Below are 22,262 nucleotides of genomic sequence, written 5' to 3' on the forward strand. Positions count from 1 at the left end.
TGATCACAAATAGCAGGAAACTAAAGCCCACAGGGAACTGGGTTTGTACACCCCTCCAGAGTATAAGGGATAATGCATTCTAAAAGAAGCCAACATACCAGACACCGGCACTGCTGGCAGCTATGAGTCCAATTGTCTCCACTTCGATAGAACTTGTGTCCATTTTGATCTAAACATTGACTTGTGACCCTGGTGTCACACTCTGGGCAACAGAAAAGGTCAGCACTTGGATTCTGGCAATCACAAGCTGTCCGCCGGCAGAATATCTTCCCATCCTGTTCAGAAATGAAGTTAAGGAGGTTTTATTGTTAGAGAAACAATAAGCTGCGCTGTGAAAACCAAATCTTATAAACACTTTTCAGAGCACATAGGTAAGATTTCTTAAGAGTTAGAATATTCCTCTGGCCGCCTCTCATTTTGTTCAAAACAGATGCACACATGTGCATTTACATACACACACCCTGTTTTTCCCTGGCCTTGCCTACAGAGCAGCCCAAGTGAAAATGGAGACATTTCTAAATTTAACAAAGAAGTCAATACGTTTTTTGAAACTTTTTTCTAAATGTTTCTTAGAAATCATATTTCTAAGTAAAATTATAATTAACTAGCTAAAAATGCATAGGGTCAACTCATTTGAGTGGAAACTCATGCCACTGGACTTCTCCCAGTTTACAATGATATCACCTTATATATTCAAATGCAGTCATCTCATTTTATCTCCATCTCAACTGTGGGAGGAAGGCTGACTATACCCCCGCTTTTTTTTTTTTCTTTTTAGGGCCACACCCACAGTGTATGGAGGTTCTCAGACTAGGGGTCCAATAGGAGCTGTAGCCACTGGCCTACACCACAGCCAAAGCAATGTGGGATCCTAACTACGTCTGTGACCTACACCACAGATCATGGCAATGCAGGATCCTTAACCCACTGTGCGGGGCCAGGAATAGGACCTGCGTCCTCATGGATGCTTAGGTGGATTTATTAGCTGCTGAGCCACAAGAGGAACTCCTGACCATACCTTTTTACGAAGAATTAACTGAGGCCCAGAGAGGCTAAATGAAATATCTGGTATCACAGAGGTGGCAATTCTCTAAATAGCACCACCAGATCTTCTGTCCTCAAAATAACTGTCTTGCATAAGATAGCCTATAAGTTGTTTATTACAAGGGGCTATTATCAGGTGCCACCTCTCATCTTGAGGCAGTTCCCCAAATTATAGGTAGAGTACAATTTCTGGAGTAATGGCCTTGAACCCTCATAAAGATTTGAAGGTCAACAGCACTCAAACATGAAAACTGAACATTTTGCTGCATCTCATTTATATGTCTGTTTTTTGCAGTAATTTTTACCTCAGATAATGAGGAGCTGATAATACAAAGTGAGACAGATACCTACCTTTTATGATTCTAACTGCTTTGCTGAATATTTACAAAACCAAAGACTCTCAGGGCCAGAATATACATTAAAGGACACATTACAAAACTTTCTATACTCAATTACTCTAGAGCAACCATAATCAAAAGTCATCAAGCATGTGCTTAAAACTCTCCAGTCTTAAAGAACTCAAGAACCACCACAGAAAGTATTCAAATTATGCAACTAGGTACCTTTCTGAATATTAAAAATTGTACTTTTTATTTCTTATTTCCATTGATCCTTGTTGACGTCCTTGGTAATTTGAGAACTCCCAATCCCTTCTATCACATTTTTCCTCTTCATTCTGAGAAGAGAGCTCTTACGTCTCCTCTGAATTATCTCACTGCTGTATTAAACATCTCTAATATTTTGATCAGTCCCCAATCTTTTCACAGAGTTTTCACCTTTGACAATTTTGAGTATTTTCAATAATTATCATCATCTACCATCAATTTAACACTTATTTCATGTCATACTTACTAACTCTTCTAAATGCATTACTATGTTTAATCCTGACAATTCAGTGAAATAGAAATTTTTATCTGCATTTTTCAAATGAGGTAGCGGAATGAGCTAAAAATAATTCTTCAGTAATGGTCTGACCGACAGAAAGTGATTTGGGACTCCTGGTCACCTTGTTTTAAGCACCATACTCTCTTTAATGCAGCCTGACTTCAATTATTAACTTTCTTACTAACTTTGGTTATGTCATGATGTTGACCCGTATTGAAGCTAATAAGTAGACTAAAACTTCATTGAACCCTATCCTGTCTTGTGTGGTTAGTTGTTTAGAACCAAGTGTAAAACTTGGTGTTTATTCATACTGTATTTCACCTTGTTAGATCCATTTCACCTCTCTTGCCTGTCAATGTTTTCTAAATGCCGTGTCTGTCATCCACTACAGTTTGTCTTCCTTCAGTTGAGTGACATCTGTAAACTTGATGGACCTGTCCTTAGGGTCAACGTCTACTTCATTGGTAACAATTTTGAAAAGGCCAGACTTGCTGAGATAAGTTTACTGTCAGCTAAAGTGGAAATTTTTGGATGCTTTACATTGTTGATGGTGAATGGAAAGGAAACATGGCAATGTATATATACATATATGAATATATGCACATATGTATATATACACACATGTGTATGTGCACATGCTTCAAGAGAGAGATAGCAAGAGACTCTAGTTAGATAGCTGAATTGAGTCAGAGAATTCAGCTAGTATGGACAAAGAGGTATCCAGATCCCAGGAATTCTCCAGCAATAGGTCTTTGGGTTACACCTCATATACCATGATTTTAACTCTAATATATTTTGTTTGTAAAACCATTGCTCCAAATGACTCCTCTAGGAATTTAACAGAAGTTAAGAAAAGTGATAGCTATGACATGAAACCATTTGATCAGCTGACCACTGTGTGACTCTTCCCCAGGTATGGAAGGACCAGGTCTCAGAAACCTACATGGCTATTCCATGAACAATATCAAACACAGGGATAGATTTTTTTGGAAGCAGGTACTATACAACAGGCAGTGAGACCCAATCAGAATGTAAAGTTTCTCTCTATATGCTGTTTAAAAGAATAAATAAGTAACTAGCCTCCAGGGTTAGTGCAAAATAATTTCACATATCATCAATTATGCAAAAATGCCAAATAGGCCCCTCTTAGACTTTAACATGTTTCAGAGCAATGGCTATGTTTACTTTGGCTTTTAAATTACAGGTTAACTGTCAATAAAATTATTTTTCAGTTTTACTTGGAAACAAATGGCATACATCACTGTATAATTTATGGCATTACAGCATGACGGTTTGATTGTACATATTGTGAAATGATTACAATAGGTATGGCTAATACATTAGTTCAGAGAGATGAAATAAAAGGAAAAAGAAGGAAAGGGGTAAAATGCGGGGAGCCGAGGAGATGCAGAGACTCGAAAAAAGGACCTTGCCTGACGGCAAAAAAAACCTGAAGGCAGGTTCCTAACCAAGGAAGGGAGCTCACGTGAATGTACAAGCCAAAGCTGGGCTTCTGGTCAGGATAAAAGCCTGCCTGAATGGTACAAACCAAAGGTGGGCCTCTGGACAGGATAAAAGCCTGCCTGAATGGTACATGCCTGAGGTGGGCTTCTGGTCAGGATGAAAGCCTGCCTGAATGGTACATGCCTGAGGTGGGCTTCTGGTCAGGATGAAAGCCTGCCTGTATGGTACAAGCGGAGGGCAGACCTCAGCTTATACGGCTCTCATTTTGATGTTGATGAGGAAGAATTGTGGCTTTCCTGGGAAAACAATTCCCATGTTTGTGCTGGAGAATATGGATTGTTTCTCCGGTGACCTAGTCTTTCCTGTTGTTTTATTTATTATTCAGTTTTCCTCAGTCTTTCTTGATTATTTACTTATTCTTACTTTCTATTCTTACTTTCCTGTGGTGATTTGTGATTTAATAAAGTTACAACAATAATAAGAATTTCATCCTGAAGGACTTTCCCCTATTTAAATCCAATTTAGTTAAAACATAGTGTTTACCTATTAACTAGTTATATAGTAAACTTTAGAGTTAGGATTTTAATGAGGTTCATAAAAATTAGACATGTATTATCCAAAAAACCTAGCTGTGAGTTTTGTCCTTGATTTTAAAAGCTTTTAAGTGATAGCTAGTTTAGTTAAGTTGGTTTATATTTACTTACACTATCTCCCTGCCATAACGCTTTGAAGATAAGCACCCGTCTACAAACAAGGTTTGTGAATGCCAAATTCTTGTGTCAATGGCCTCTTCAAAGTACTCACTAAGTTTAGTTAAGATAGACATCTTAAAACAGGATGCAGAGCTGCTATACCATGTAATAGTTAACCAATGTACTTTTAACACTGGGATGTAATCTGTAGTGAAAAACTGTCTATATAATCAACCACTGTTGCCAATAAAGTTTGAGCAGTCCAGTGCCCTGAAAGAAGGAACAAAGAGGCTGTCTCTGTGCTGTACATTTCCGCCGACGCCATCCATCTTCTTCGGGAAAGTGTACACTCCCTGGCCGCCAGAGCTGGCCTCCAGCAGGAAAGTGGTATCCTGATGATGTGAACTCTTAGGATTTACTCTCTTGGTAACTTCCCCGTATATCAGATAGCAGTGTGTGCCACAGCTATCGTGTTGTACTTTACATCCTTAGCACTTGATGGTCTTAAAGAAGTTTGTACCTTTTGACCATCTTCTTTTAACGCCTCTTCCCTCCTCCCTCAACTTCTGGTAATAAGTCTGACCTCTTTTTCTATGTTCTTTTTGTTTCCTTTATTTTTAAGATCCCACATATATGTGAGCCTATAAAGTATTTGTCTTTCTCTGTCTGATTTATTTCACTTATCATAATGCTGTCAAGGTTCACCTATGTCATTGCAAATGTAAGATTCCCTCATTTTTATGCATGAATAATACTACATTGTAAATATAACCATAACTTATTCATCCATTCATCCATCTATGAACATTTAGTTTGTTTTCATGCCTTGGCTATTGTAGATAACAATGCTATGAACATGGGGATGCAGATACCATTTTGAGTTAAAGTTTTCATTTCCTTTGCTGTATTCCCAGAAGTAAAACTGCTGGATCATGTGGTAGTTCTATTTTTAATTTTTTGAGGATCCTCCATTCTGTTTTCTATGGTGGTCATACAAATTTTCAATCCCACCAGCAGTGCCCAAAGGTTGCCTTTTCTTACATCCATGCCAGCATTTATTATCTCTTGTTTTTTTTTGGTGATGGCCATTTGAACAGGCATGAGGTGATAATTCATTGCAGTTTTAACGTGCACTTTCCTAATGCCTTGTGATGTTGAGTATCTTTTAATGTACCTATTGGTTTTCATATTATTTTCTTTGGAAAAATGTCTATTCAGGTCCTTGACCCAATTTTAATGGGTTATTTGTTTTTATGCTATTGAGTTACAGGATTTATTTATTTTATGAGTTCTTTATATATATATTGGCCCCTTCTCAGATACAAGGTTTACAAATATTTTCCCCATTCTGTATTATCTTTTCACTTTTTTGATGGTTTCTTTTGCTGTCCAGAAGCTTTTCACTTGATGTAGTTAAAATGGTTTTTTGGAGTTCCTGTTGTGGCTCAGCATAAATGAATCAGACTAGTATCCATGAGGATATGGGTTCAATCTCTGGCCTTGCTCAGTGGGTCAGGGATCCGGCATTGCCATTAGCTGTGGTGGAGGTTGCACATGTGGCTCAGATCCCACATTGCTGTGGCTGTGGTGAAGGCTTGCAGCCATAGCTTCAATTCAGTCCCTAATCTGGGAACTTCCATATGCCATGGGTGAGGCCCCAAAAAGCAAAAAAAAAAATTGTTTATTTTCTTGATTGTGCTATACCTCCCCCCCCAAAAAAATACCATTACCATGTCAAGGAGCTTTATCCCTGTGTTTTCTGCTAAGAGTTTCATGGTTTAAAGTCTTAAATTTAAGTCTTTAACTAATTTTGAATTTTTGTGGATAGTGTAAGATGGGGATCTAGTTTTATTTCCATATGTGTATATTATCCCACAACCATTTATCTAAGAGACTGTTTTATTCCCCCCTTTGAGTATTCTTGGCTCCCTTGTCAAATATTACTTTGTCATATCCCTCAGACTTATTCTGTTTTTGATTTTATTCCATTGGTCTATTTGTCTATTTTTATGCCAGTGCCATACTATTTTGATGACTATAGCTGAAGAGTATAGCTCAAAATCAGAAAGTGAGATGTCACCTGCTTTGTTCTTTCTCAGGATTTTTTTGGTTATTTGGGTTCTTCTGAGGTTCCATATAACTTTTAGGAACATTTTTCCACTTCTGTAAAAACTGCTATCAGAATCGTGATAGGAATTGCATTGAATCTATAGAAGGTTTTTAGTAGTATTGACATTTAAAAAATATTAATTCTTCCAATCTCTGAACATGGGATATATTTCCATTTATTGGCATCTTCTCTAATTTCTTACATAAGTGTTTTGTAGATTTCAGAGGAGAGATCTTTCTCCTCCTATGGTTTTGATGCTATTGTAAAAGGGGTTCAATTTATTTATGCCCAGAAAATTCATTGTTAGTGTATAGAAATGCTACTGATTTTAGTATGTTAATTTTTTGGCCTGCAAATTCACTGTATTTATTAGGTATAACAGTTGATTGGTTGAGTCTTTAGGATTTCACCTATATAAAATCATGACATCTTTGGAGTTCCTGCCTTGGTGCAGTGGTTGACGAATCCGACTAGGAACCATGAGGTTCCAAGTTCAATCCCTGGCCTCGCTCAGTGGGTTAAGGATCCAGTGTTGCCATGAGCTGTGGTGTAGTTTTCATATGTGGCTTGGATCTGGCGTGGCTGTGGTTGTGGTGTAGGCCAGTGGCTACAGCTCTGATTGGACCCCTGGCCTGGGAACCTCCATATGCTGTGGGTTTGGCCCTAAAAAGACAAAAAGACCAAAATAAAAAATCATGACATCTTAAAATGGAGACAATTGTACCTTTGCATTTCTAATTCTGATATATTTTATTGCTTTTTAACCTGATTGCTCTATAGGGCTTCTAACACCATGTTTAATAGGAAGGGCAAGAATGGGCACTCATCTTATTGACCACAGAAGAAAAGCTTTAAACATTTTAACATTGAATGTGATGTTAGATGAGGGCTTGTATCACATATGGCCTTTATTTTGTCAAGACCTGTTCCTTCCATGCCTAATTGGTTAAATTTCAATCATGAAAAGATGTTGAACTTTTTGAGATGCTTTTATGCATCTATTGGAATGTTTCACATGGTTCTTTTCTTTAGTTATATTAATGCGATATACCACATTGATTTTTGCACATATTGAACCATCCTTGCATTTCAGAGATAAATCCCACTTGGTCTTGGTAAATGACCCTATTAATGTGCTGCTGCTTTTGGTTTGCTAGTATTTTAATGAGAATTTTGCCTCTGTATTCATCATGGATATTGGCCTATAGTTTTCTTTTCTTATAGACTGCTGTCCTAGTTTTGATAGCAGAAAAATGTGGGCCTTGTAAATAGAGTTTGGAGTATTGCTCCTCTTTAGATCTTTGGGAAGAGTTTCAGAAGGATTGTTGCTAATTATCTTTTCCTTATTTCTTCTTTATTTGACATGTAATTGATTTATAGTATTATATTTCATGGGTAAAGCAATTATTCAACATTTCTAGAGAGTACACACCATTAAAAATTATCATAAGATATTGGCTATATTCCCTGTACTATTATACATATCCTTACACCTTATTTTGCTAAAGTCATTTGTTTCAATTTTTGGATTCCTCATATATTATAACATCCAGTTTTTTTCTTTCTCTGACTTATTTCACTGAGCATAATGCCCTCTGGGTCCTTCCACGTTGTTACAAATAAAAAAAAATGCATTCTTTTTTTATGGTTGAGCAATAGTCTGATGTGTGTGTGTGTGGCATGTGCATGTAAACATACCACATCTTCTTTATCCATTCATCTGTTGATGGAAACTTAGGTTGAGTCCATATCTTGGCTATTACAATGTTGCAATGAACATCAAGGTGCATGCATCTTTTTAAATTAATGTTTTGTTTTCCTCAAATTTGAGAAGTGGAATTTATGGATTGCACAGCAGTTCTATTTTTAATTGGTGGTTGGGGGACATCCAAATGGTTTGCCATTGTAGCTGTACCAATTTACATTCCCACCAATGATGCAGGAGTGTTCTGTTTTCTCCATAACATCACCAACATTTATTAATTGTTTTATTTTTTCACTATAGCCATTCTGATAGTGCTAACAACAATTTATATGCAACTAACACTGTGGTTTTGAGTTTTATTTCCTTGGAGATGAGTGATATTGAGCATTTTCATGTGCCTGTTAGCCAACTGTACTTCTTCTTTGGAAAATTACCTATTTAGGCCCTATGTTAACTTTTTAATTGTTCTTTTTATTATATGAGTTCTTTACATATTTTGGATATTAATGCTTTATCAGATATAACTGTTTCCAATGCCTTTACCATTGAGTGGGTTGCCTTTTTGTTTCCTGATGGTTTCTTTCACTGTGCAAAAGATTTTAAGTAGTTTGATGAGTTACATTTGTTTATTTTTACCTTTTTTTTTTGCTTTTTAGGGCTCTATTCGTGGCATATGGATGTTCCCAGGCTAGGGGTTGAATTGAAGCTATAGCTGCTGGCCTACATCACAGTCACAGCAATATCAGATCCGAACCGTGTCTACAACCTACACCACGGTTCTGGAAATGCTGGATCCTTAACCCACTGGGCAAGGCCAGGGATAGAACCCACAATTTCATGGTTTCTGGTCAAATTCGTTTCCATTGCACCACAATAAGAACTCCTATTTTTACTTTTTATTTTCTTAGCTGAGGTGAAATAGCCACAAAAACATTGCTAAGCCTAATTCAATGAGTGTACTGCTATGTTTTCTTCTAGAAGTTTTATGGTTTCAGGGCTTATGTTTAAGTCATTAATCCATTTTAAGTTTATTTCTCTACATGGTATGAGGAATGTTCCAGTTTCATTATTTTACACATAGCTGTCCAGTTTTCCCAGCACCACTTATTAAAGAGGTTAAGTGATTGTCACTTTCCACTGTATATTTTTACCTTCTTTGTCATAAGCCAATTGGCCACATGCGCACAGGTTTATTTCTGGGCTAATTTTGTTCCATTGATCTATGTGTTGATTTTTGTCCAAGTATCATGCTGTTTTGCTTACTATAGCTTGGTAGTATAGTCTGATCTCAGGAAGCATGATAACTGCAGCTTTGCTTTTTTTTTTTTTTTTTAAACTCATGATTGCTTTGGCTATTTATGGTCTTTAGTGATTGCATGCAAATTTTAAGATTATTTGATCTAGTTCTGTAAAAATATATATACCAAGAGTATTTTGAAAGGAACTGCATTAAATCTGTACATTGCTTTGGGTAGTATGTTTTTTTTAAATGTCCATTCTTAGAGTTCCTGTTGTGGTACAGCAGAAACAAATCCAACTAGGGACCATGAGGTTGCAGGTTTGATCCTTGGCCTCACTCAGTTAAGGATCCATTGTTGCTTTGAGCAGTGGTATAGGTCACAGACATGGCTCAGAGTTGGCATTGCTATGGTGTAGGCCAGCAGCTGTACCTCTGATTAGACCCCTAGCCTGGGAACCTCTGTATGCCTTGGGTGTGGCATTACAAAAAATTATTCTTCCAATATTCTTCCAATCCATGAACACAGAATATTTTCTCTGTATTTATGCTGTCTTCATTTTTCTTCATCAATGTCTTACAATTTTCAAACAATAAGTCTTTCACCTTTTTGGTTGAATTTATTCCTAGGTATTTTTTAGGGTTTTTTTTCCTTGTTCTTTCATATTTGTAAGTTTCATAGTCTTCTCATTTTGCTCATATTTCTCTGTCTTTATGAAATTAGGTGAAAAAGTTACCTATCCCATCCATTATAAAGTATCCTTGTATTGGAGCCTTCCCATGCAGTCAGCATGTGCCCAGTGGCTTTGGTTGGAGAGATTGATCTGAGATGAGCACAAGTCACCTCTTCCCCCTAAGTATTCTGGCAGCTCTCACCTTGGTGGAAAATGGGGCAGGAGTTGGAATGTCTAGAGCCAGAGTCAGGTGTAAAATGGAGCATCTTCCATGTTCAGTTGTTGCCACTTCCATATGGGAAGTGAGATCAGGTCCTAATATACTTGAGCAGAAACCCTTAGAGTCAAGCCTGAGTAAATGCTGGCCCCTACAAGTGTGGGCTCTCTCTTTTCCTGTGTATGGTACCTTAGTCCCAGAGGGGAGCAGTCATGGAGCAGGAGAGGCTGAAACAGGCATCTGGGAAGGCTGGGGTGTGCACTGGAAAGGTGCCAGCATGCCTAGCAGAGGTTTACACAGCTCCTAACCCACTACCTCTGCAAGTGCCAACAAAAGCTATCCTTACCCAATTCAGATGAAGTACCCAGTTTGAGCCAGTATCATCCCCACAAGAGCTCATGATCCTCAACAATGGCAGCCTTTGCCCTGGTGGGAAACTTATCCAGAGCTATAGGGCCCTGTGTGCTCAGTGCCTTGGGGCATGAGCTGGCGTGGTAGCAGAAAACTGTCCAGAGCCCCGAGAAGTTTAAATGCATTATTTTGCCTTGTTCCCAGGGTAATAAAATGTGTGCATGTTGTTCATGATTTGAGATTTTAGTTCTTAAATCCCTACTATAAGTCTCACTGGTTTTCAAACCAGCTAAAGTGAATTGTCTTTCCATTGTCAAACCCCAGAGCAGGCTTCCCAATATGTGGTTCAAACCCCCCACTTCCAGAGCAGATCTCTGAACTGATAATAACTCACTCCTGTATCTCATCCTAGGTGCAAAGGTCTTGACCTGATGGCTTCTCCACCCTTCCTACCTGATTCAATATATGTATTTCTTTGTAGCCTTGGTTGTTGAATAGCCTTTCTGCCAGTCCCCAGTTCATTTTCAGTGAAATTTCCCCACATGTAGATGTTATTTTTAATGTGTTTGATGAAGGAGGTGAACTTCTCTTCCTCCAAATCTTCCATCTTGATCTGCTCCTCAGTTCTTATTTAGTATTTGGTAAAATTCACCAGTGAAGCCCTCTAGTCCTGGCCTTTCTTCATTGGGAGATTTTTTTCATTACTGATTCAATCTCTGTACTGGTAATTGGTCTGTTAAGTATTGAATCTTTATTCAGTGTTAATAAGTTATATGTTTCTAATTTTTTTTCTATTTCTTCTAGGTTTTTCTAGTTTGTTGGAGTAAAGTTGTTCAGAGTGGCTCTTGTGATCCTTTGAATTTCTGTGGTATGAGTCATAATGTTTCCTTTTTATTTACAGATTTGTTGATTTGAGTCCTTTCTCTGCTTTCCTCGTTTACTCCAGATGGAAATTTGTCCTTTGAAACAAATCTTTTCAAAGAGCCAATTCTTAATGTGGTTAATAGTTTCTATTTTTCTGTTCTTGACTTCTGTTCTAATCTTTATTAATAGTCAAGAAATTAATTTTCAATAATGGATGTCACAGGTGGCTTTATTTGATTCAATAAGAATGCCATTATAAAACCTCATCTCACAAAGTACAACCACAAAAAAATTCAAATTTGTTAAGAGAATGGAACACATAGATGTTAAGTAATCCTACTTGCCATAGATTTATAGGGTCATTCCTAGAGCTTCACCTATATTCTAGCTGGGGTGGACAGAAAAGTCCACACTTAAATAACATATTTATTTATACTGTAAATTACACATTCTATTACTGAATAATCAACACATTGAAATATTTACTCCAGATTGCATGAAAATATATTTTTTCTTCCATAGTTTCAAAACTTTTTAAAATAAGAAATTAGATGTAGGTAAGATTGTTTATGTAAATTAAATAATAATATAACATGGGGTTTGACAAGCTGATGCCCACAGTTCAAATTCATTGAGTCACCATTTTTTTATTTTTTACCATAGTTTATTTATAATGTTCTATCAATTTCTGCTGTACAGCAAAGTGTCCCTATATATATATACATACACACACACACACACATTATTTTTCTTACATTATCATCATATGTTCCATCAAAGGTGATTAGATATAGTTTCTTGTGCTAAACAGCAGAATCTCATTGCTTATCAACTCCCAATGCAATACTTTGCATCTAATAACCACAAAATTCCAGTCCATCCTATTCATTCACCTTCACCCTTGGCAACCACAAGTCTGTTCTCCAAGTCCATGAGTTCGTTCCTTTCTGAGTAAAGGTTCATTTGTGCCATATATTAGATTCAAGATATAAGCAGTATCATATGGCATTTGTCTTTCTCTTTCTGACCTACTTCACTCAGCATGAGAGTCTCTGGTTCCATCCATGTTGCTGCAAATGGCATTATTTTGTTCTTTTTATGGCTGAATAGTATTCCATCCTGTGTATATGCCACTTCTTTTTAATCCATTCATCTGTTGATGGGCATTTAGGTTGATTCCATGTCTTGGCTATTGTAAATAGCACTTCTATGAACATGTGGATACATGTATCATTTTGAATGAAAATTTTATACAGATATATGCCCAGTAGTGGGATTTTTGGATCATATGGTTGTTCTATAATTAGTTTTCTAGGGTACCTCCATACCGTTTTCCACAGTGGTTGTACAAATTTACATTCCTACCAACAGTGTAGAAGGGTTCATTTTTCTCCACACCCTATCATCCAGCATTTGTTATTTGTAGACTTACTAATGATGGCCATTCTGACTGCTGTGAAGTGGTACTCATTTTAGTTTTGATTTGCACTTCTCTGATAATTAGTGATGTTGAGCATTTTTTCCTGTGCCTATTGGCCATCTGTAGGTCGTCTTTGCAGAAATGTCTATTCAGGTGTTCTGCCATTTCTTAATTGGTTTGTTTATTTTTTTGCTGTTGAGTTGTAGGAGCTTTTGTCTTTGTTATGGTTTCCTTTGCTATTCAAAAGCTTGTAAATTAGATTAGGTCCCATTGATGTATTTTGTTTTTATTTCTATTGCCTTGAGAGACTATCCCAAGAAAACATTTTTAGAGTTGATGTCAGAGAATGCTTTGCCTATGTTTTCTTCTAGTAGTTTTATGGTGTCTTGTGTTATGTTTAAGTCTTTAAGCCATTTTGAATTTATTTTTGTCCATGGTGTGAAGGTGTGTTCCAGTTTCATTGATTTGCATGCACCTGTCCAGTTTTCCCAGCACCACTTGCTGAAGAGACTGTGTTTTATATTCCCTTTTTATATTCTTGCCTCCTTCATCAAAGATTAGTTGACCATAGGTGTCTGTGTTTATTTCTGGGTTCTCTATTCTGTTCCATTGGTCTGTATGTCTCTTGTTGTACCAGTACTACACATTCTTGTTTACTATAGCTTTGTAATATTGCCTGAAGTCTGGGAGAGATAGGCCTCCTGCTTTGTTCTTGTTCCTCAGAATAGCTTTGGCAATTCTGGGTCTTTTATAGTTCCATATAAATATATGGATTGTTTGTTCTAGTTCTTTGAAAAATGTCATGTGTAATTTGATAGGGATCACAGTGAATCTGTAGATTGCCTTTGCTGGTATGGCCATTTTAATGATATTAATTCTTCCAGTCCCAGAGCATGGAATATCTTTCCATTTCTTTGCATCTTCCTTAATTTCCTTGATTAATGTTTTATAGTTCTTAGCATATAAGTCTTTCACCTCCTTGGTCAGGTTTATTCCTAGGTATTTAATTATTTGGGTGTGATTTTAAAATATAATGTATTTTTATATTCACTTTCTAATATTTCGTTGGTAGTATATAGAAATGCAATCAATTTCTGAATATTAATCTTGTATCCTGCTACTTTGTTGAATTCATTGATCAGTTCAGGTAGTTTTTGTATGGAGTCCTTATGGTTTTCTATATATAGTATATAAACAGTTTTCTATATATAGGATAGATGACATGTCATCTCCAAAGAGTGACAATTTTAACTCTTTTTGTCCAATTTCGATACCTTTTATTTCTTTCATTTGTCTGATTTCTGTGGCCAGGACTTCCAACACTATGTTGAATAAAAGGGTGAGAATGGGTATACTTATGTTGTTCCAGATTTTAGTGGGAAGACTTTAAGCTTTTCTCCATTATTATATTGGCTATGGGTTTGTCAAAAATGGCTTTTATTATGTTAAGATATGTTCCCTCTATAACAACTTTGGTTGAGAATTTTTATCATGAATGGATTTTGGATTTTGTCAAATGCTTTTTCTAAATTTATTGAGATGATCATATGGTTTTTGACTTTTGTTAATGTGGTGTTTGAAATTGATTGATTTGCATATGTTGAACCATCTTTGTGAACTTGGGATGAATCCAAATTGGTCATGGCGTATGATTTTTTTATATATATTTTGTTGGCTAAAATTTTGTTCAGAATTTTCATTAAAGAATATTCATTAAAGATGATATAATTTTCTTTTTTTGGTAGTATCTTTGGTTTTGTTTTTAGGGTGATTGTGGCTTCATAGAACATCTTTGGGAGTGTTCCTTCTTAAAACTTTCGGAAAAGTTTAAGAAGGATAGGTTTAAGTTCTTCTTTGTATGTTTGGTAGAATTCACCTGTGAAACCATCTAGTCTTAAACTTTTGTTTGTAGGGGGTGTTTTTATTACATATTCAATTTCATTTCTAGTGATCTGTCTGTTCAATTGATCTATTTCTTCTTTCAGTTTTGGTGGACTGTCTCTAGAAATTTGTCCATTTCCTCTAGGTTGTCAAATCTGTTGACATATAATTGCTCATTGTATTCTATTTTAATTTTTTTAGATTTCTGCAGTTCTGTTGAGATTTTTCCTTTCTCATTTCTTATTTTGTTTCTTTCTTTTTCTTGGTGAGTCTGGCTAGAGGTTTGTCAATTCTGTCTACCCTTTCCAAGAACCAGCTCTTGGTTTTATGGATTTTTCTGTTGTTTTTTGAAACTCTGTTTTATTGATTTCCTCTCTGAATTTTATGATTTCCTTCTTTCACTGACTTGAGGTTTTGTTTGTTCTTCTTTTTCTAATTCTTTACTGTGGTAGTTTAAATTGTTGATAATGAGATTTCTTCTTTTTTTCTGAGGAAGGTCTTTATTGCTATGAACTTCCCTCTAGGCAGTGCTTTTACAGCATCTCATAGATTTTGAATACATGTGTTTTCATTATCATTTGTCTTAAGGTATTTTTTAATTTCCTTTTTGATTTCCTCATTGACTCATTCGTTTTTTTAGTAGCATGTCATTTAGTCTCCATGTAGTCTGTTTTCTCTCATTTCTTTTCCTGTGATTGATTTCTAGTTTCATGCCATTGTGGTCAGAGAAGATACTGAAAATAATTTCTATACTCTTAAATTTGTTGTGGTTAGATTTTTTTGCCCCAGGTTGTGGTCAATCCTTGAGAATGTTCCATGTGTGCTTGAAAAGAAAGCATATTCTGCTTTTTTGGGATGTAATGTCCTGAAAATATCAATGAAGTCTAACTTTTCTATTGTGTCATCTAAGATCTCTGTTGCCTTATTGATTTTCTGTCTAGAGGATCTGTCCATTGATGTGAGAAGTGTGTTAAAATTTCCTATTATTGCATTCCCATCAATTTCTCCTTTTATGTCTGTTAGTATTTTTCGTATGTATTTAGGTGCTCCTATATTAGGAGCATATATATTGATAATTGTAATATCCTCTTCTTGAATTGATCCTTTTGTCATTAGCATCCTTTATTTTCTTTATGGCCTTCATTTTAAATTGTCTGATATGAATATTGCAACTCCTGATTTCCTGTTTTTTCCAATCACATAAAAAATCTTTTCCCATCCGCTTGCTTTCAATTTATATGTGTCATTTGCCCTTAGGTAAGTCTCTTATAGGCAGCATATTGTAGCCTTTTTTTTTTACTCCAGTCTCTCACTCTGTGTCTTTTGATTGGAGCATTCAGTCCATTAACCTTTTAAGGTAATTAGTGATCAATATGTATTTATTGCTATTTTAAACCTCGTTTTCAGGTTAATTCTATTTCATCTTTTTGTTGTTGGCCATTTCCATATATTTTAGGCTCGTGTCCACTTATTATTAGTTTTTATAAATGTAATGTTTGGTTTTGATTTGTGGTTGCCCTGTTTTTCAAGTATGTTAACCCCTTTCTGTATCTGCTTGCTTTAGACTGATAGTCATATAGGCTCAAACACATTCTGAAAAAATGGTCTCAATATTCTTACTTTTTTTCCCCACATTTTATGTTTTGAAGTCCATTTTTAACATCTTCATGTTTGTCCTTTTGCAGTTCCTTGTGTTCATCTTTGCTTTTACAAGTCTTTTTTTTTTTCCTTTTAGAGTTGTATACTGGCTTATTTAGGTGATTTCACACTGCTCCCTAGCCCCTCAGGCTATCTCCACACAGCCAACCTTAGTCCTCCCTCAGGAACTGACATTGAGAGCCTGAGTGTCTCAGGCCACGAGTCCCAGGAGGTGGTATTAATGGTCTCTGAGGCTCTCTCTTCTTTGCCCTCCTTAGTATAGCTTCTGCACTTTTCTCTGTGGATTTGGGGTCCCTCCATTTCAGCTGATCTCCCTGTCAATTAGGTGGGTTCCCAGGTTGTGGGTTCCTTACTTCTTTCACAGCTCCCACTCAGGAGTGTTAGTCCCATCCTGATTCCGTTTTTTGTCCTCTTTTGTCCCCCTTTTGTTCTATCCAGTTAGTTAGGTGGAGGGTTTCTTGCCCTCTCTGGAGGTTTAATGTCTTTTACCAGGATTCAGTAGATGTTCTGTGTGAATTGTTCTACATATAGGTGTGTTTTTGTGTGTGTTTCTGGGACAAGGTGAACACTACATCTTACTCCTCCACCATGTTGATTCTGCCTCCCTAATTCCTACATAGAGTTTACTGGAACACAGATTTTTCTGTTCAATGATAAGAGTATGTGAGACAGAGATCTTATATTACACACCTATCTTGTGTTCCACAGAAGTATTTTGATCCCTGATATGAAGTATAAAAATGTTTTAACTTTTCACATACAAATTTATTTGGTTGTGATATCCAACTTTATTTTTGCCTTCAGGTTATACCCTATGAACTGCTATTTCAGTCTTCTCTAATTGGAACCTAGGGTAGAAAATTTTAGTCACTTAATCCCACCATATCTTTTTAAAGAAGAACCCAGATCCAAAGAGGGAAATGACTTCTTCACATACCAAATTAATTACAAAACAAGGAGACCCCTATCTGGTGTTTTATAACATTGGTTTTCTATTATACTGCTTCCTTGTATCCTGAGGAGGCTGGAAATTAGTTAGTATAAGACGCCTTCAGACAAACTCAGATCAAAGGGATTCTTGGGGCAATGGTTTCCAAGTGTAGTCCTCTGACCACCAACATTAGAATCTCCTGAGAACTGAAAGTATAACTTGTGTTGCTGCATTTCATTATTGTTATTCACAGATTTTTTTAACCAAATGGAAGGTTTGTGTCAAATGTTTAGAACACGTCTGTGTATAAGTTGTGAAGTGAATCAAAAGTGCTACTCCAGTGAACAGACTAATGACAAGAAAGTGAGACAACCTTATTGCCGATATCAAGAAAGTTTAACTGGTCTGGATAGAAGATCAAACCAAGGGATTTGATTAAGATGGCAGGATAGAAGGACTTGAGCTCACCTCCTCTCATGAAAACACCAAAATCACAATTAACTGCTGGACAGGCAGTGACAAAAAAGACTAGAACCTACTGAAAAGATGTTTTATATCCAAAGACGAAGAAGCAACAACGAGATGGTAGGAGAGGTACTCCTGTGATATAATTAAACCCTTTACCTGCTAGGTGGATGATTTGCAAATTGGAAAATAATTATAATACAGATTCTTCTACAGGAGTGAGAGAGGGGTATAGAATTGGGAGAAGGAGCCCTCAGATAATTTGCTTTGAATGCCCACAGTGCTTGTGTGCAGAAGCTCCACAGGACTAGAGGAAACAAAGATTATACTTTTGGAGGGTGTGCACAAATTTTCATGTGCACACAGATACAGGGCAAAGCAGAAACTCCTAGGAACCTGTACTAGAACTAACTAAAGGTCTTGGAGGATCTCTTGGGGAGGCAGTGGTCAGCCTTGGCTCACTGTTAGGGGGAGGACACTGATTGTAGGGGCCCCAGGGAATATTCATCAACATGACCTCTCCTGGATGTTGCCATTTTGGTGCTGAAACCAGGCGCATCCAAACAACCAAACGGGTGGGAACACTGTACCAGCTATCAGCAGGCAAGTCTCCCTGGGCCCACAGTGCCCTCACCTCTAAACTGTGCTCTACCCACCAGTGGGTAGGCACAGATCCCTCCAACTGATAAGCCTATTCAAGCAACTTGATTAACCTCACCAGCCAGGGGGCATAAACCAGAAGCAAAAGGAACTATATTCCTACAACCTGTGGAACAGAGACCAGAAGGAGACAAAATGGGATGGCAGAGTACCATCTTCCAGATGAAATAACATGGTGACACCCTAGAAGAACAACTACATGAAGGGGAGATAGGTAATCTACCAGAAAAAAAAATGGAGGAATAGACCTAGAAGATAAAATAAGGTGTTTAAAAAATAACAAACAAACAGATATGGACAATATAAAACAAGTGAAAAATACACTAGAAAGAATTAGTAGCAAAATATATAAGGCAGAAGAATGAATAAGTGGACTGGAAGACTGGTAGAAAGCACTAACAAGAACAGAATAAAGGGAAAAAATTACAAGCAATGAGGACAGTCTGAGAAGATTCATAGGAAAATATAAAAATGCACTGACATTCACATTATAGAGGTCCTAGAGGAAGAAAAGAGATAAAACGGGCCTGAGAAAATATTTGAAGCGATAATAGCTGAAAAATAGCTGAAAAATTCCCTAACACGGTAAAGGAAACAGTCAAGTCCAAGAAATACAGAGCACAAAACAAGATAAACCCAAGGAGGTATACATTGATACACATATAAATCAAACTGACAAAAATTAAAGAGAAAATACTAAAAGCAGCAATGGAGATGCAACAACTAACATACATGGGAATCTCCATAAGGATATCAGCTGATTTATCAGCAGAAACTCTGCAGGCCAGAAGGGAGTGGGATGGTATATTTAAAATGATGAAGGGATCAGAGAGAAATTAGAGAAACAATTCCATTTATCATCGCATCAAAAAGAATAATTAGGAATAAACCTACCTAGACTTGTACTCTGAAAACTATATGATGAAAGAAATCAAAGATGACACAAACAGTTGGAAAGACATACCATGCTCTTGGGTAGGAAGAGTCAATATTGTCAAGATGACTATACTCCCCACGGCAATCTACAGATTCAATCCAATCCCTATCAAATTACCAAGAACATTTTTCACAGAACTAGAAGAAAATATTTTTAAGTTTGTTTGGAAGCACAAAAGACCCAGAATAGCTAAAGACATCCTGAACAAGAAAAATGGAGCTGGAGGAATCAAGGTCCCTGACTTCAGACTATACTACAAAGCTATAGTAATCAAAAACATATGGTACTGGCACAAAGACAGAAATATAGATCAGTGGAACAGGATACAAAGCCCAGAATTAAACCCACATACCTACAGTCAACTAATCTATGACAAAAGGATATATAATGGAGAAATGACAGCCCCCTTCAATAAGTGGTGTTGGGAAAACTGTACAGCCACATGTAAAAGAATGAAATTAGAACACTTCCTAATACCATACATAAAAATAAACTCCAAATGGATTAAAGACCTACATATAAGGCCAGATACTATAAAACTCTTAGAGGAAAACATAGGCCAAACACTCTCCAACATAAACAACAGCAACATCTTCTCAGATCTACATCCTAGAGTAATGACAATAAAAGCAAAAATAAACAAATGGGACTCAGTTAAATTTAAAGGACAACTAAAAGAATGGGAGAAAATATTTGCAAATGAAGCAACTGACAAGGGATTAATCTCCCGAATATATAAATACCTTCTGCATATCAATACCAAAAAAACAACCCCATCAAAAAATGGGCAGAAGAAAACATACAAATGGCCAAAAAACACATGAAAAGAGGTTCAGTATCACAAATTATTAGAGAAATGCAAATCAAAACCACTCTGAGGTATCACCTGACACCAGCCAGAATGGCCATCATCCAAAAGTCTACAAACAATAAGTGCTGGAGAGGGTGTGGAGAAAAAGGAATCCTCTTACACTGTTGATGGGAATGGAAATTAGTGCAACTACTGTGTAAAACAGTATGGAGATGCCTCAGAAAACTAAAAGTGGAACTACAATTTGATCTAGCAATCCCACTCCTGGGCATCTATCCAGAGAAAACCATGACTTGCAAAGACACGTGTACTCCAATGTTCATTGCAGCACTTTATACAATAGCCAAGACATGGAAACAACCTAAATGTCCATCGACAGAGGAGTGGATTAAGAAGATATGGTCCATATACACAATGGAATATTAGTCAGCCATTAAAAGGAAAGACATACTGGCATTTGCAGCAACATGTGTGGACCTAGAAATTATCATGCTAAGTGAAATCAGGCAGTGAGATACCAGCATAATATGCTAACACTAACATGTGGAATCTAAAAAAAAGGATACAATGAACTTCTTTGCAGAACAGATACTGACTCACAGACTTTGAAAACCTTGTTTTCCAAATGAGACTGGTTGGGGTGTTGGGGGAATGCATGGGGGTTTTGGGATGGAAATGCTATAAAGTTGGATTGTGATGATCATTGTTCAACTATAAATGTAATAAAATTCATTGAGTAATTTAAAAAATAAAATAGACTCACAGATATAAGACGAAACCTTGTGCCATAGCTGCAACCTGAGCCACAGCAGTGACAACACTTGATCCTTAAGCACTGCCTCACCAAGGGAATTCCAATATTAACTGTTTCTTGAATAAATTAAAATTAATAACTTTTGTGACAATTTATATATTATATGATATTTAGGAAATATATAAATGGCATATAACCTCAATCATGAGATTATTCAAACACTCCTTTAGCTATTAAAGACCATATATTAATTTTTTTAATGATTGCTTTGGCACTTATTATGCCCTAGCCTAAAGTTCATGTTTTTAATCTTGATACACAAATCCCTTCTTAAATATGGTCTCTTGTGGACAACTTACCAAATGGGAGAAAATAGTTTCAAACATGCAACTGACGAGGGCTTAATATCTAAATTATACAAACAACTTATACAACTCAACAGCAAAAAAGCCAACAACCCAATGGAAAATGGGCAAAAGACCTGAAGATATTTCTCCAAAGAAGATATACAGATGGCCAACAAGCACATGAAAAACTCTTCAACATCCCTGATTATTAGAGAAATGCAAATCAAAACTACCATGAGCTACCACCATTCAGAATGGCCATCATTAAGAAGTCCACAAATAACAAATGCTGGAGAGTATGTGGAGAAAACATTCATTGTTGGTGGCAATGTAAATTAGTACAACCATTGTGGAAAACTATACATAGAACTGCCATATGACCCAACAACCCCATACTTGGGCATATATCTGGACAAAACTTTCCTTGAAAAAAATACATGCACCCGTATGTTCATTGCATCTCTATTCACAATAGCCAAGACATGGAAACAACCCAAATGTCCATTGAAAGATGATTGGATTAAGAAGATGTGGTATATATACCCAATGGAATACTACTCAGCCATAGAAATGAACAAAATGATACCATTTGCAGCAACATGGTTGGAACTAGACACTCTTATACTAAGTGAAGTCAAAAAGAGAAACAAATACCATATGATATATACTTGGAATCTAATATATGGCACAAATGAACCTTTCCACAGAAAAGAAAATCATGGACTTGTAGAATGGACTTGTGGTTGCTGAGGGGGAGGGAGTAGGATGGGCTAGGAATTTGGGATTCATAGATGCAAACTATTGCCTTTGGAATAGATAAGAAATGAGATCCTGCTGTATAGCACTGGTAACTATATCTAGTCACTTATGATGGAACATGATAAGTGAGAAAAATAATGTACATATGTATGTGTGACTGGGTCATGTTGTTGTACAGTAGAAAATTGACAGAACATTGTAATCCAGCTATGACTGAAAAAATAAAAATTGTTACAACAAATGTTGAAGGGGAATATACCTACAACCACGAATAATCAGTACGGCTCTCATTCAGATGTGACAGACAAATCAAAAGCTTTACAGACAAGTAAAAGCTAAGAGAATTCAGCACCACCAAAGTAGCTTTACAACAAATGCTAAAGGAAATTCTTCAG

At 36.5% G+C, this 22,262-nt stretch overlaps 1 protein-coding gene across 2 annotated transcripts in view; it reads right to left on the reverse strand.

Moving 5' to 3' along the window:
- Positions 1 to 22,262, reverse strand: part of NELL1 (neural EGFL like 1) — a 936,230-nt gene that overhangs the window by 4,507 nt on the left and 909,461 nt on the right. For both annotated transcript variants that reach the window (XM_047776133.1, XM_047776134.1), the window contains one exon: positions 99 to 275. In XM_047776133.1, coding sequence (XP_047632089.1) covers positions 99 to 275 — 177 coding nt within the window. The remainder of the gene's footprint in view (positions 1 to 98; positions 276 to 22,262) is intronic.

Source organism: Phacochoerus africanus, chromosome 4, assembly GCF_016906955.1.
Source record: "Phacochoerus africanus isolate WHEZ1 chromosome 4, ROS_Pafr_v1, whole genome shotgun sequence".
In the NCBI taxonomy this organism is placed as follows: domain Eukaryota; kingdom Metazoa; phylum Chordata; class Mammalia; order Artiodactyla; family Suidae; genus Phacochoerus; species Phacochoerus africanus.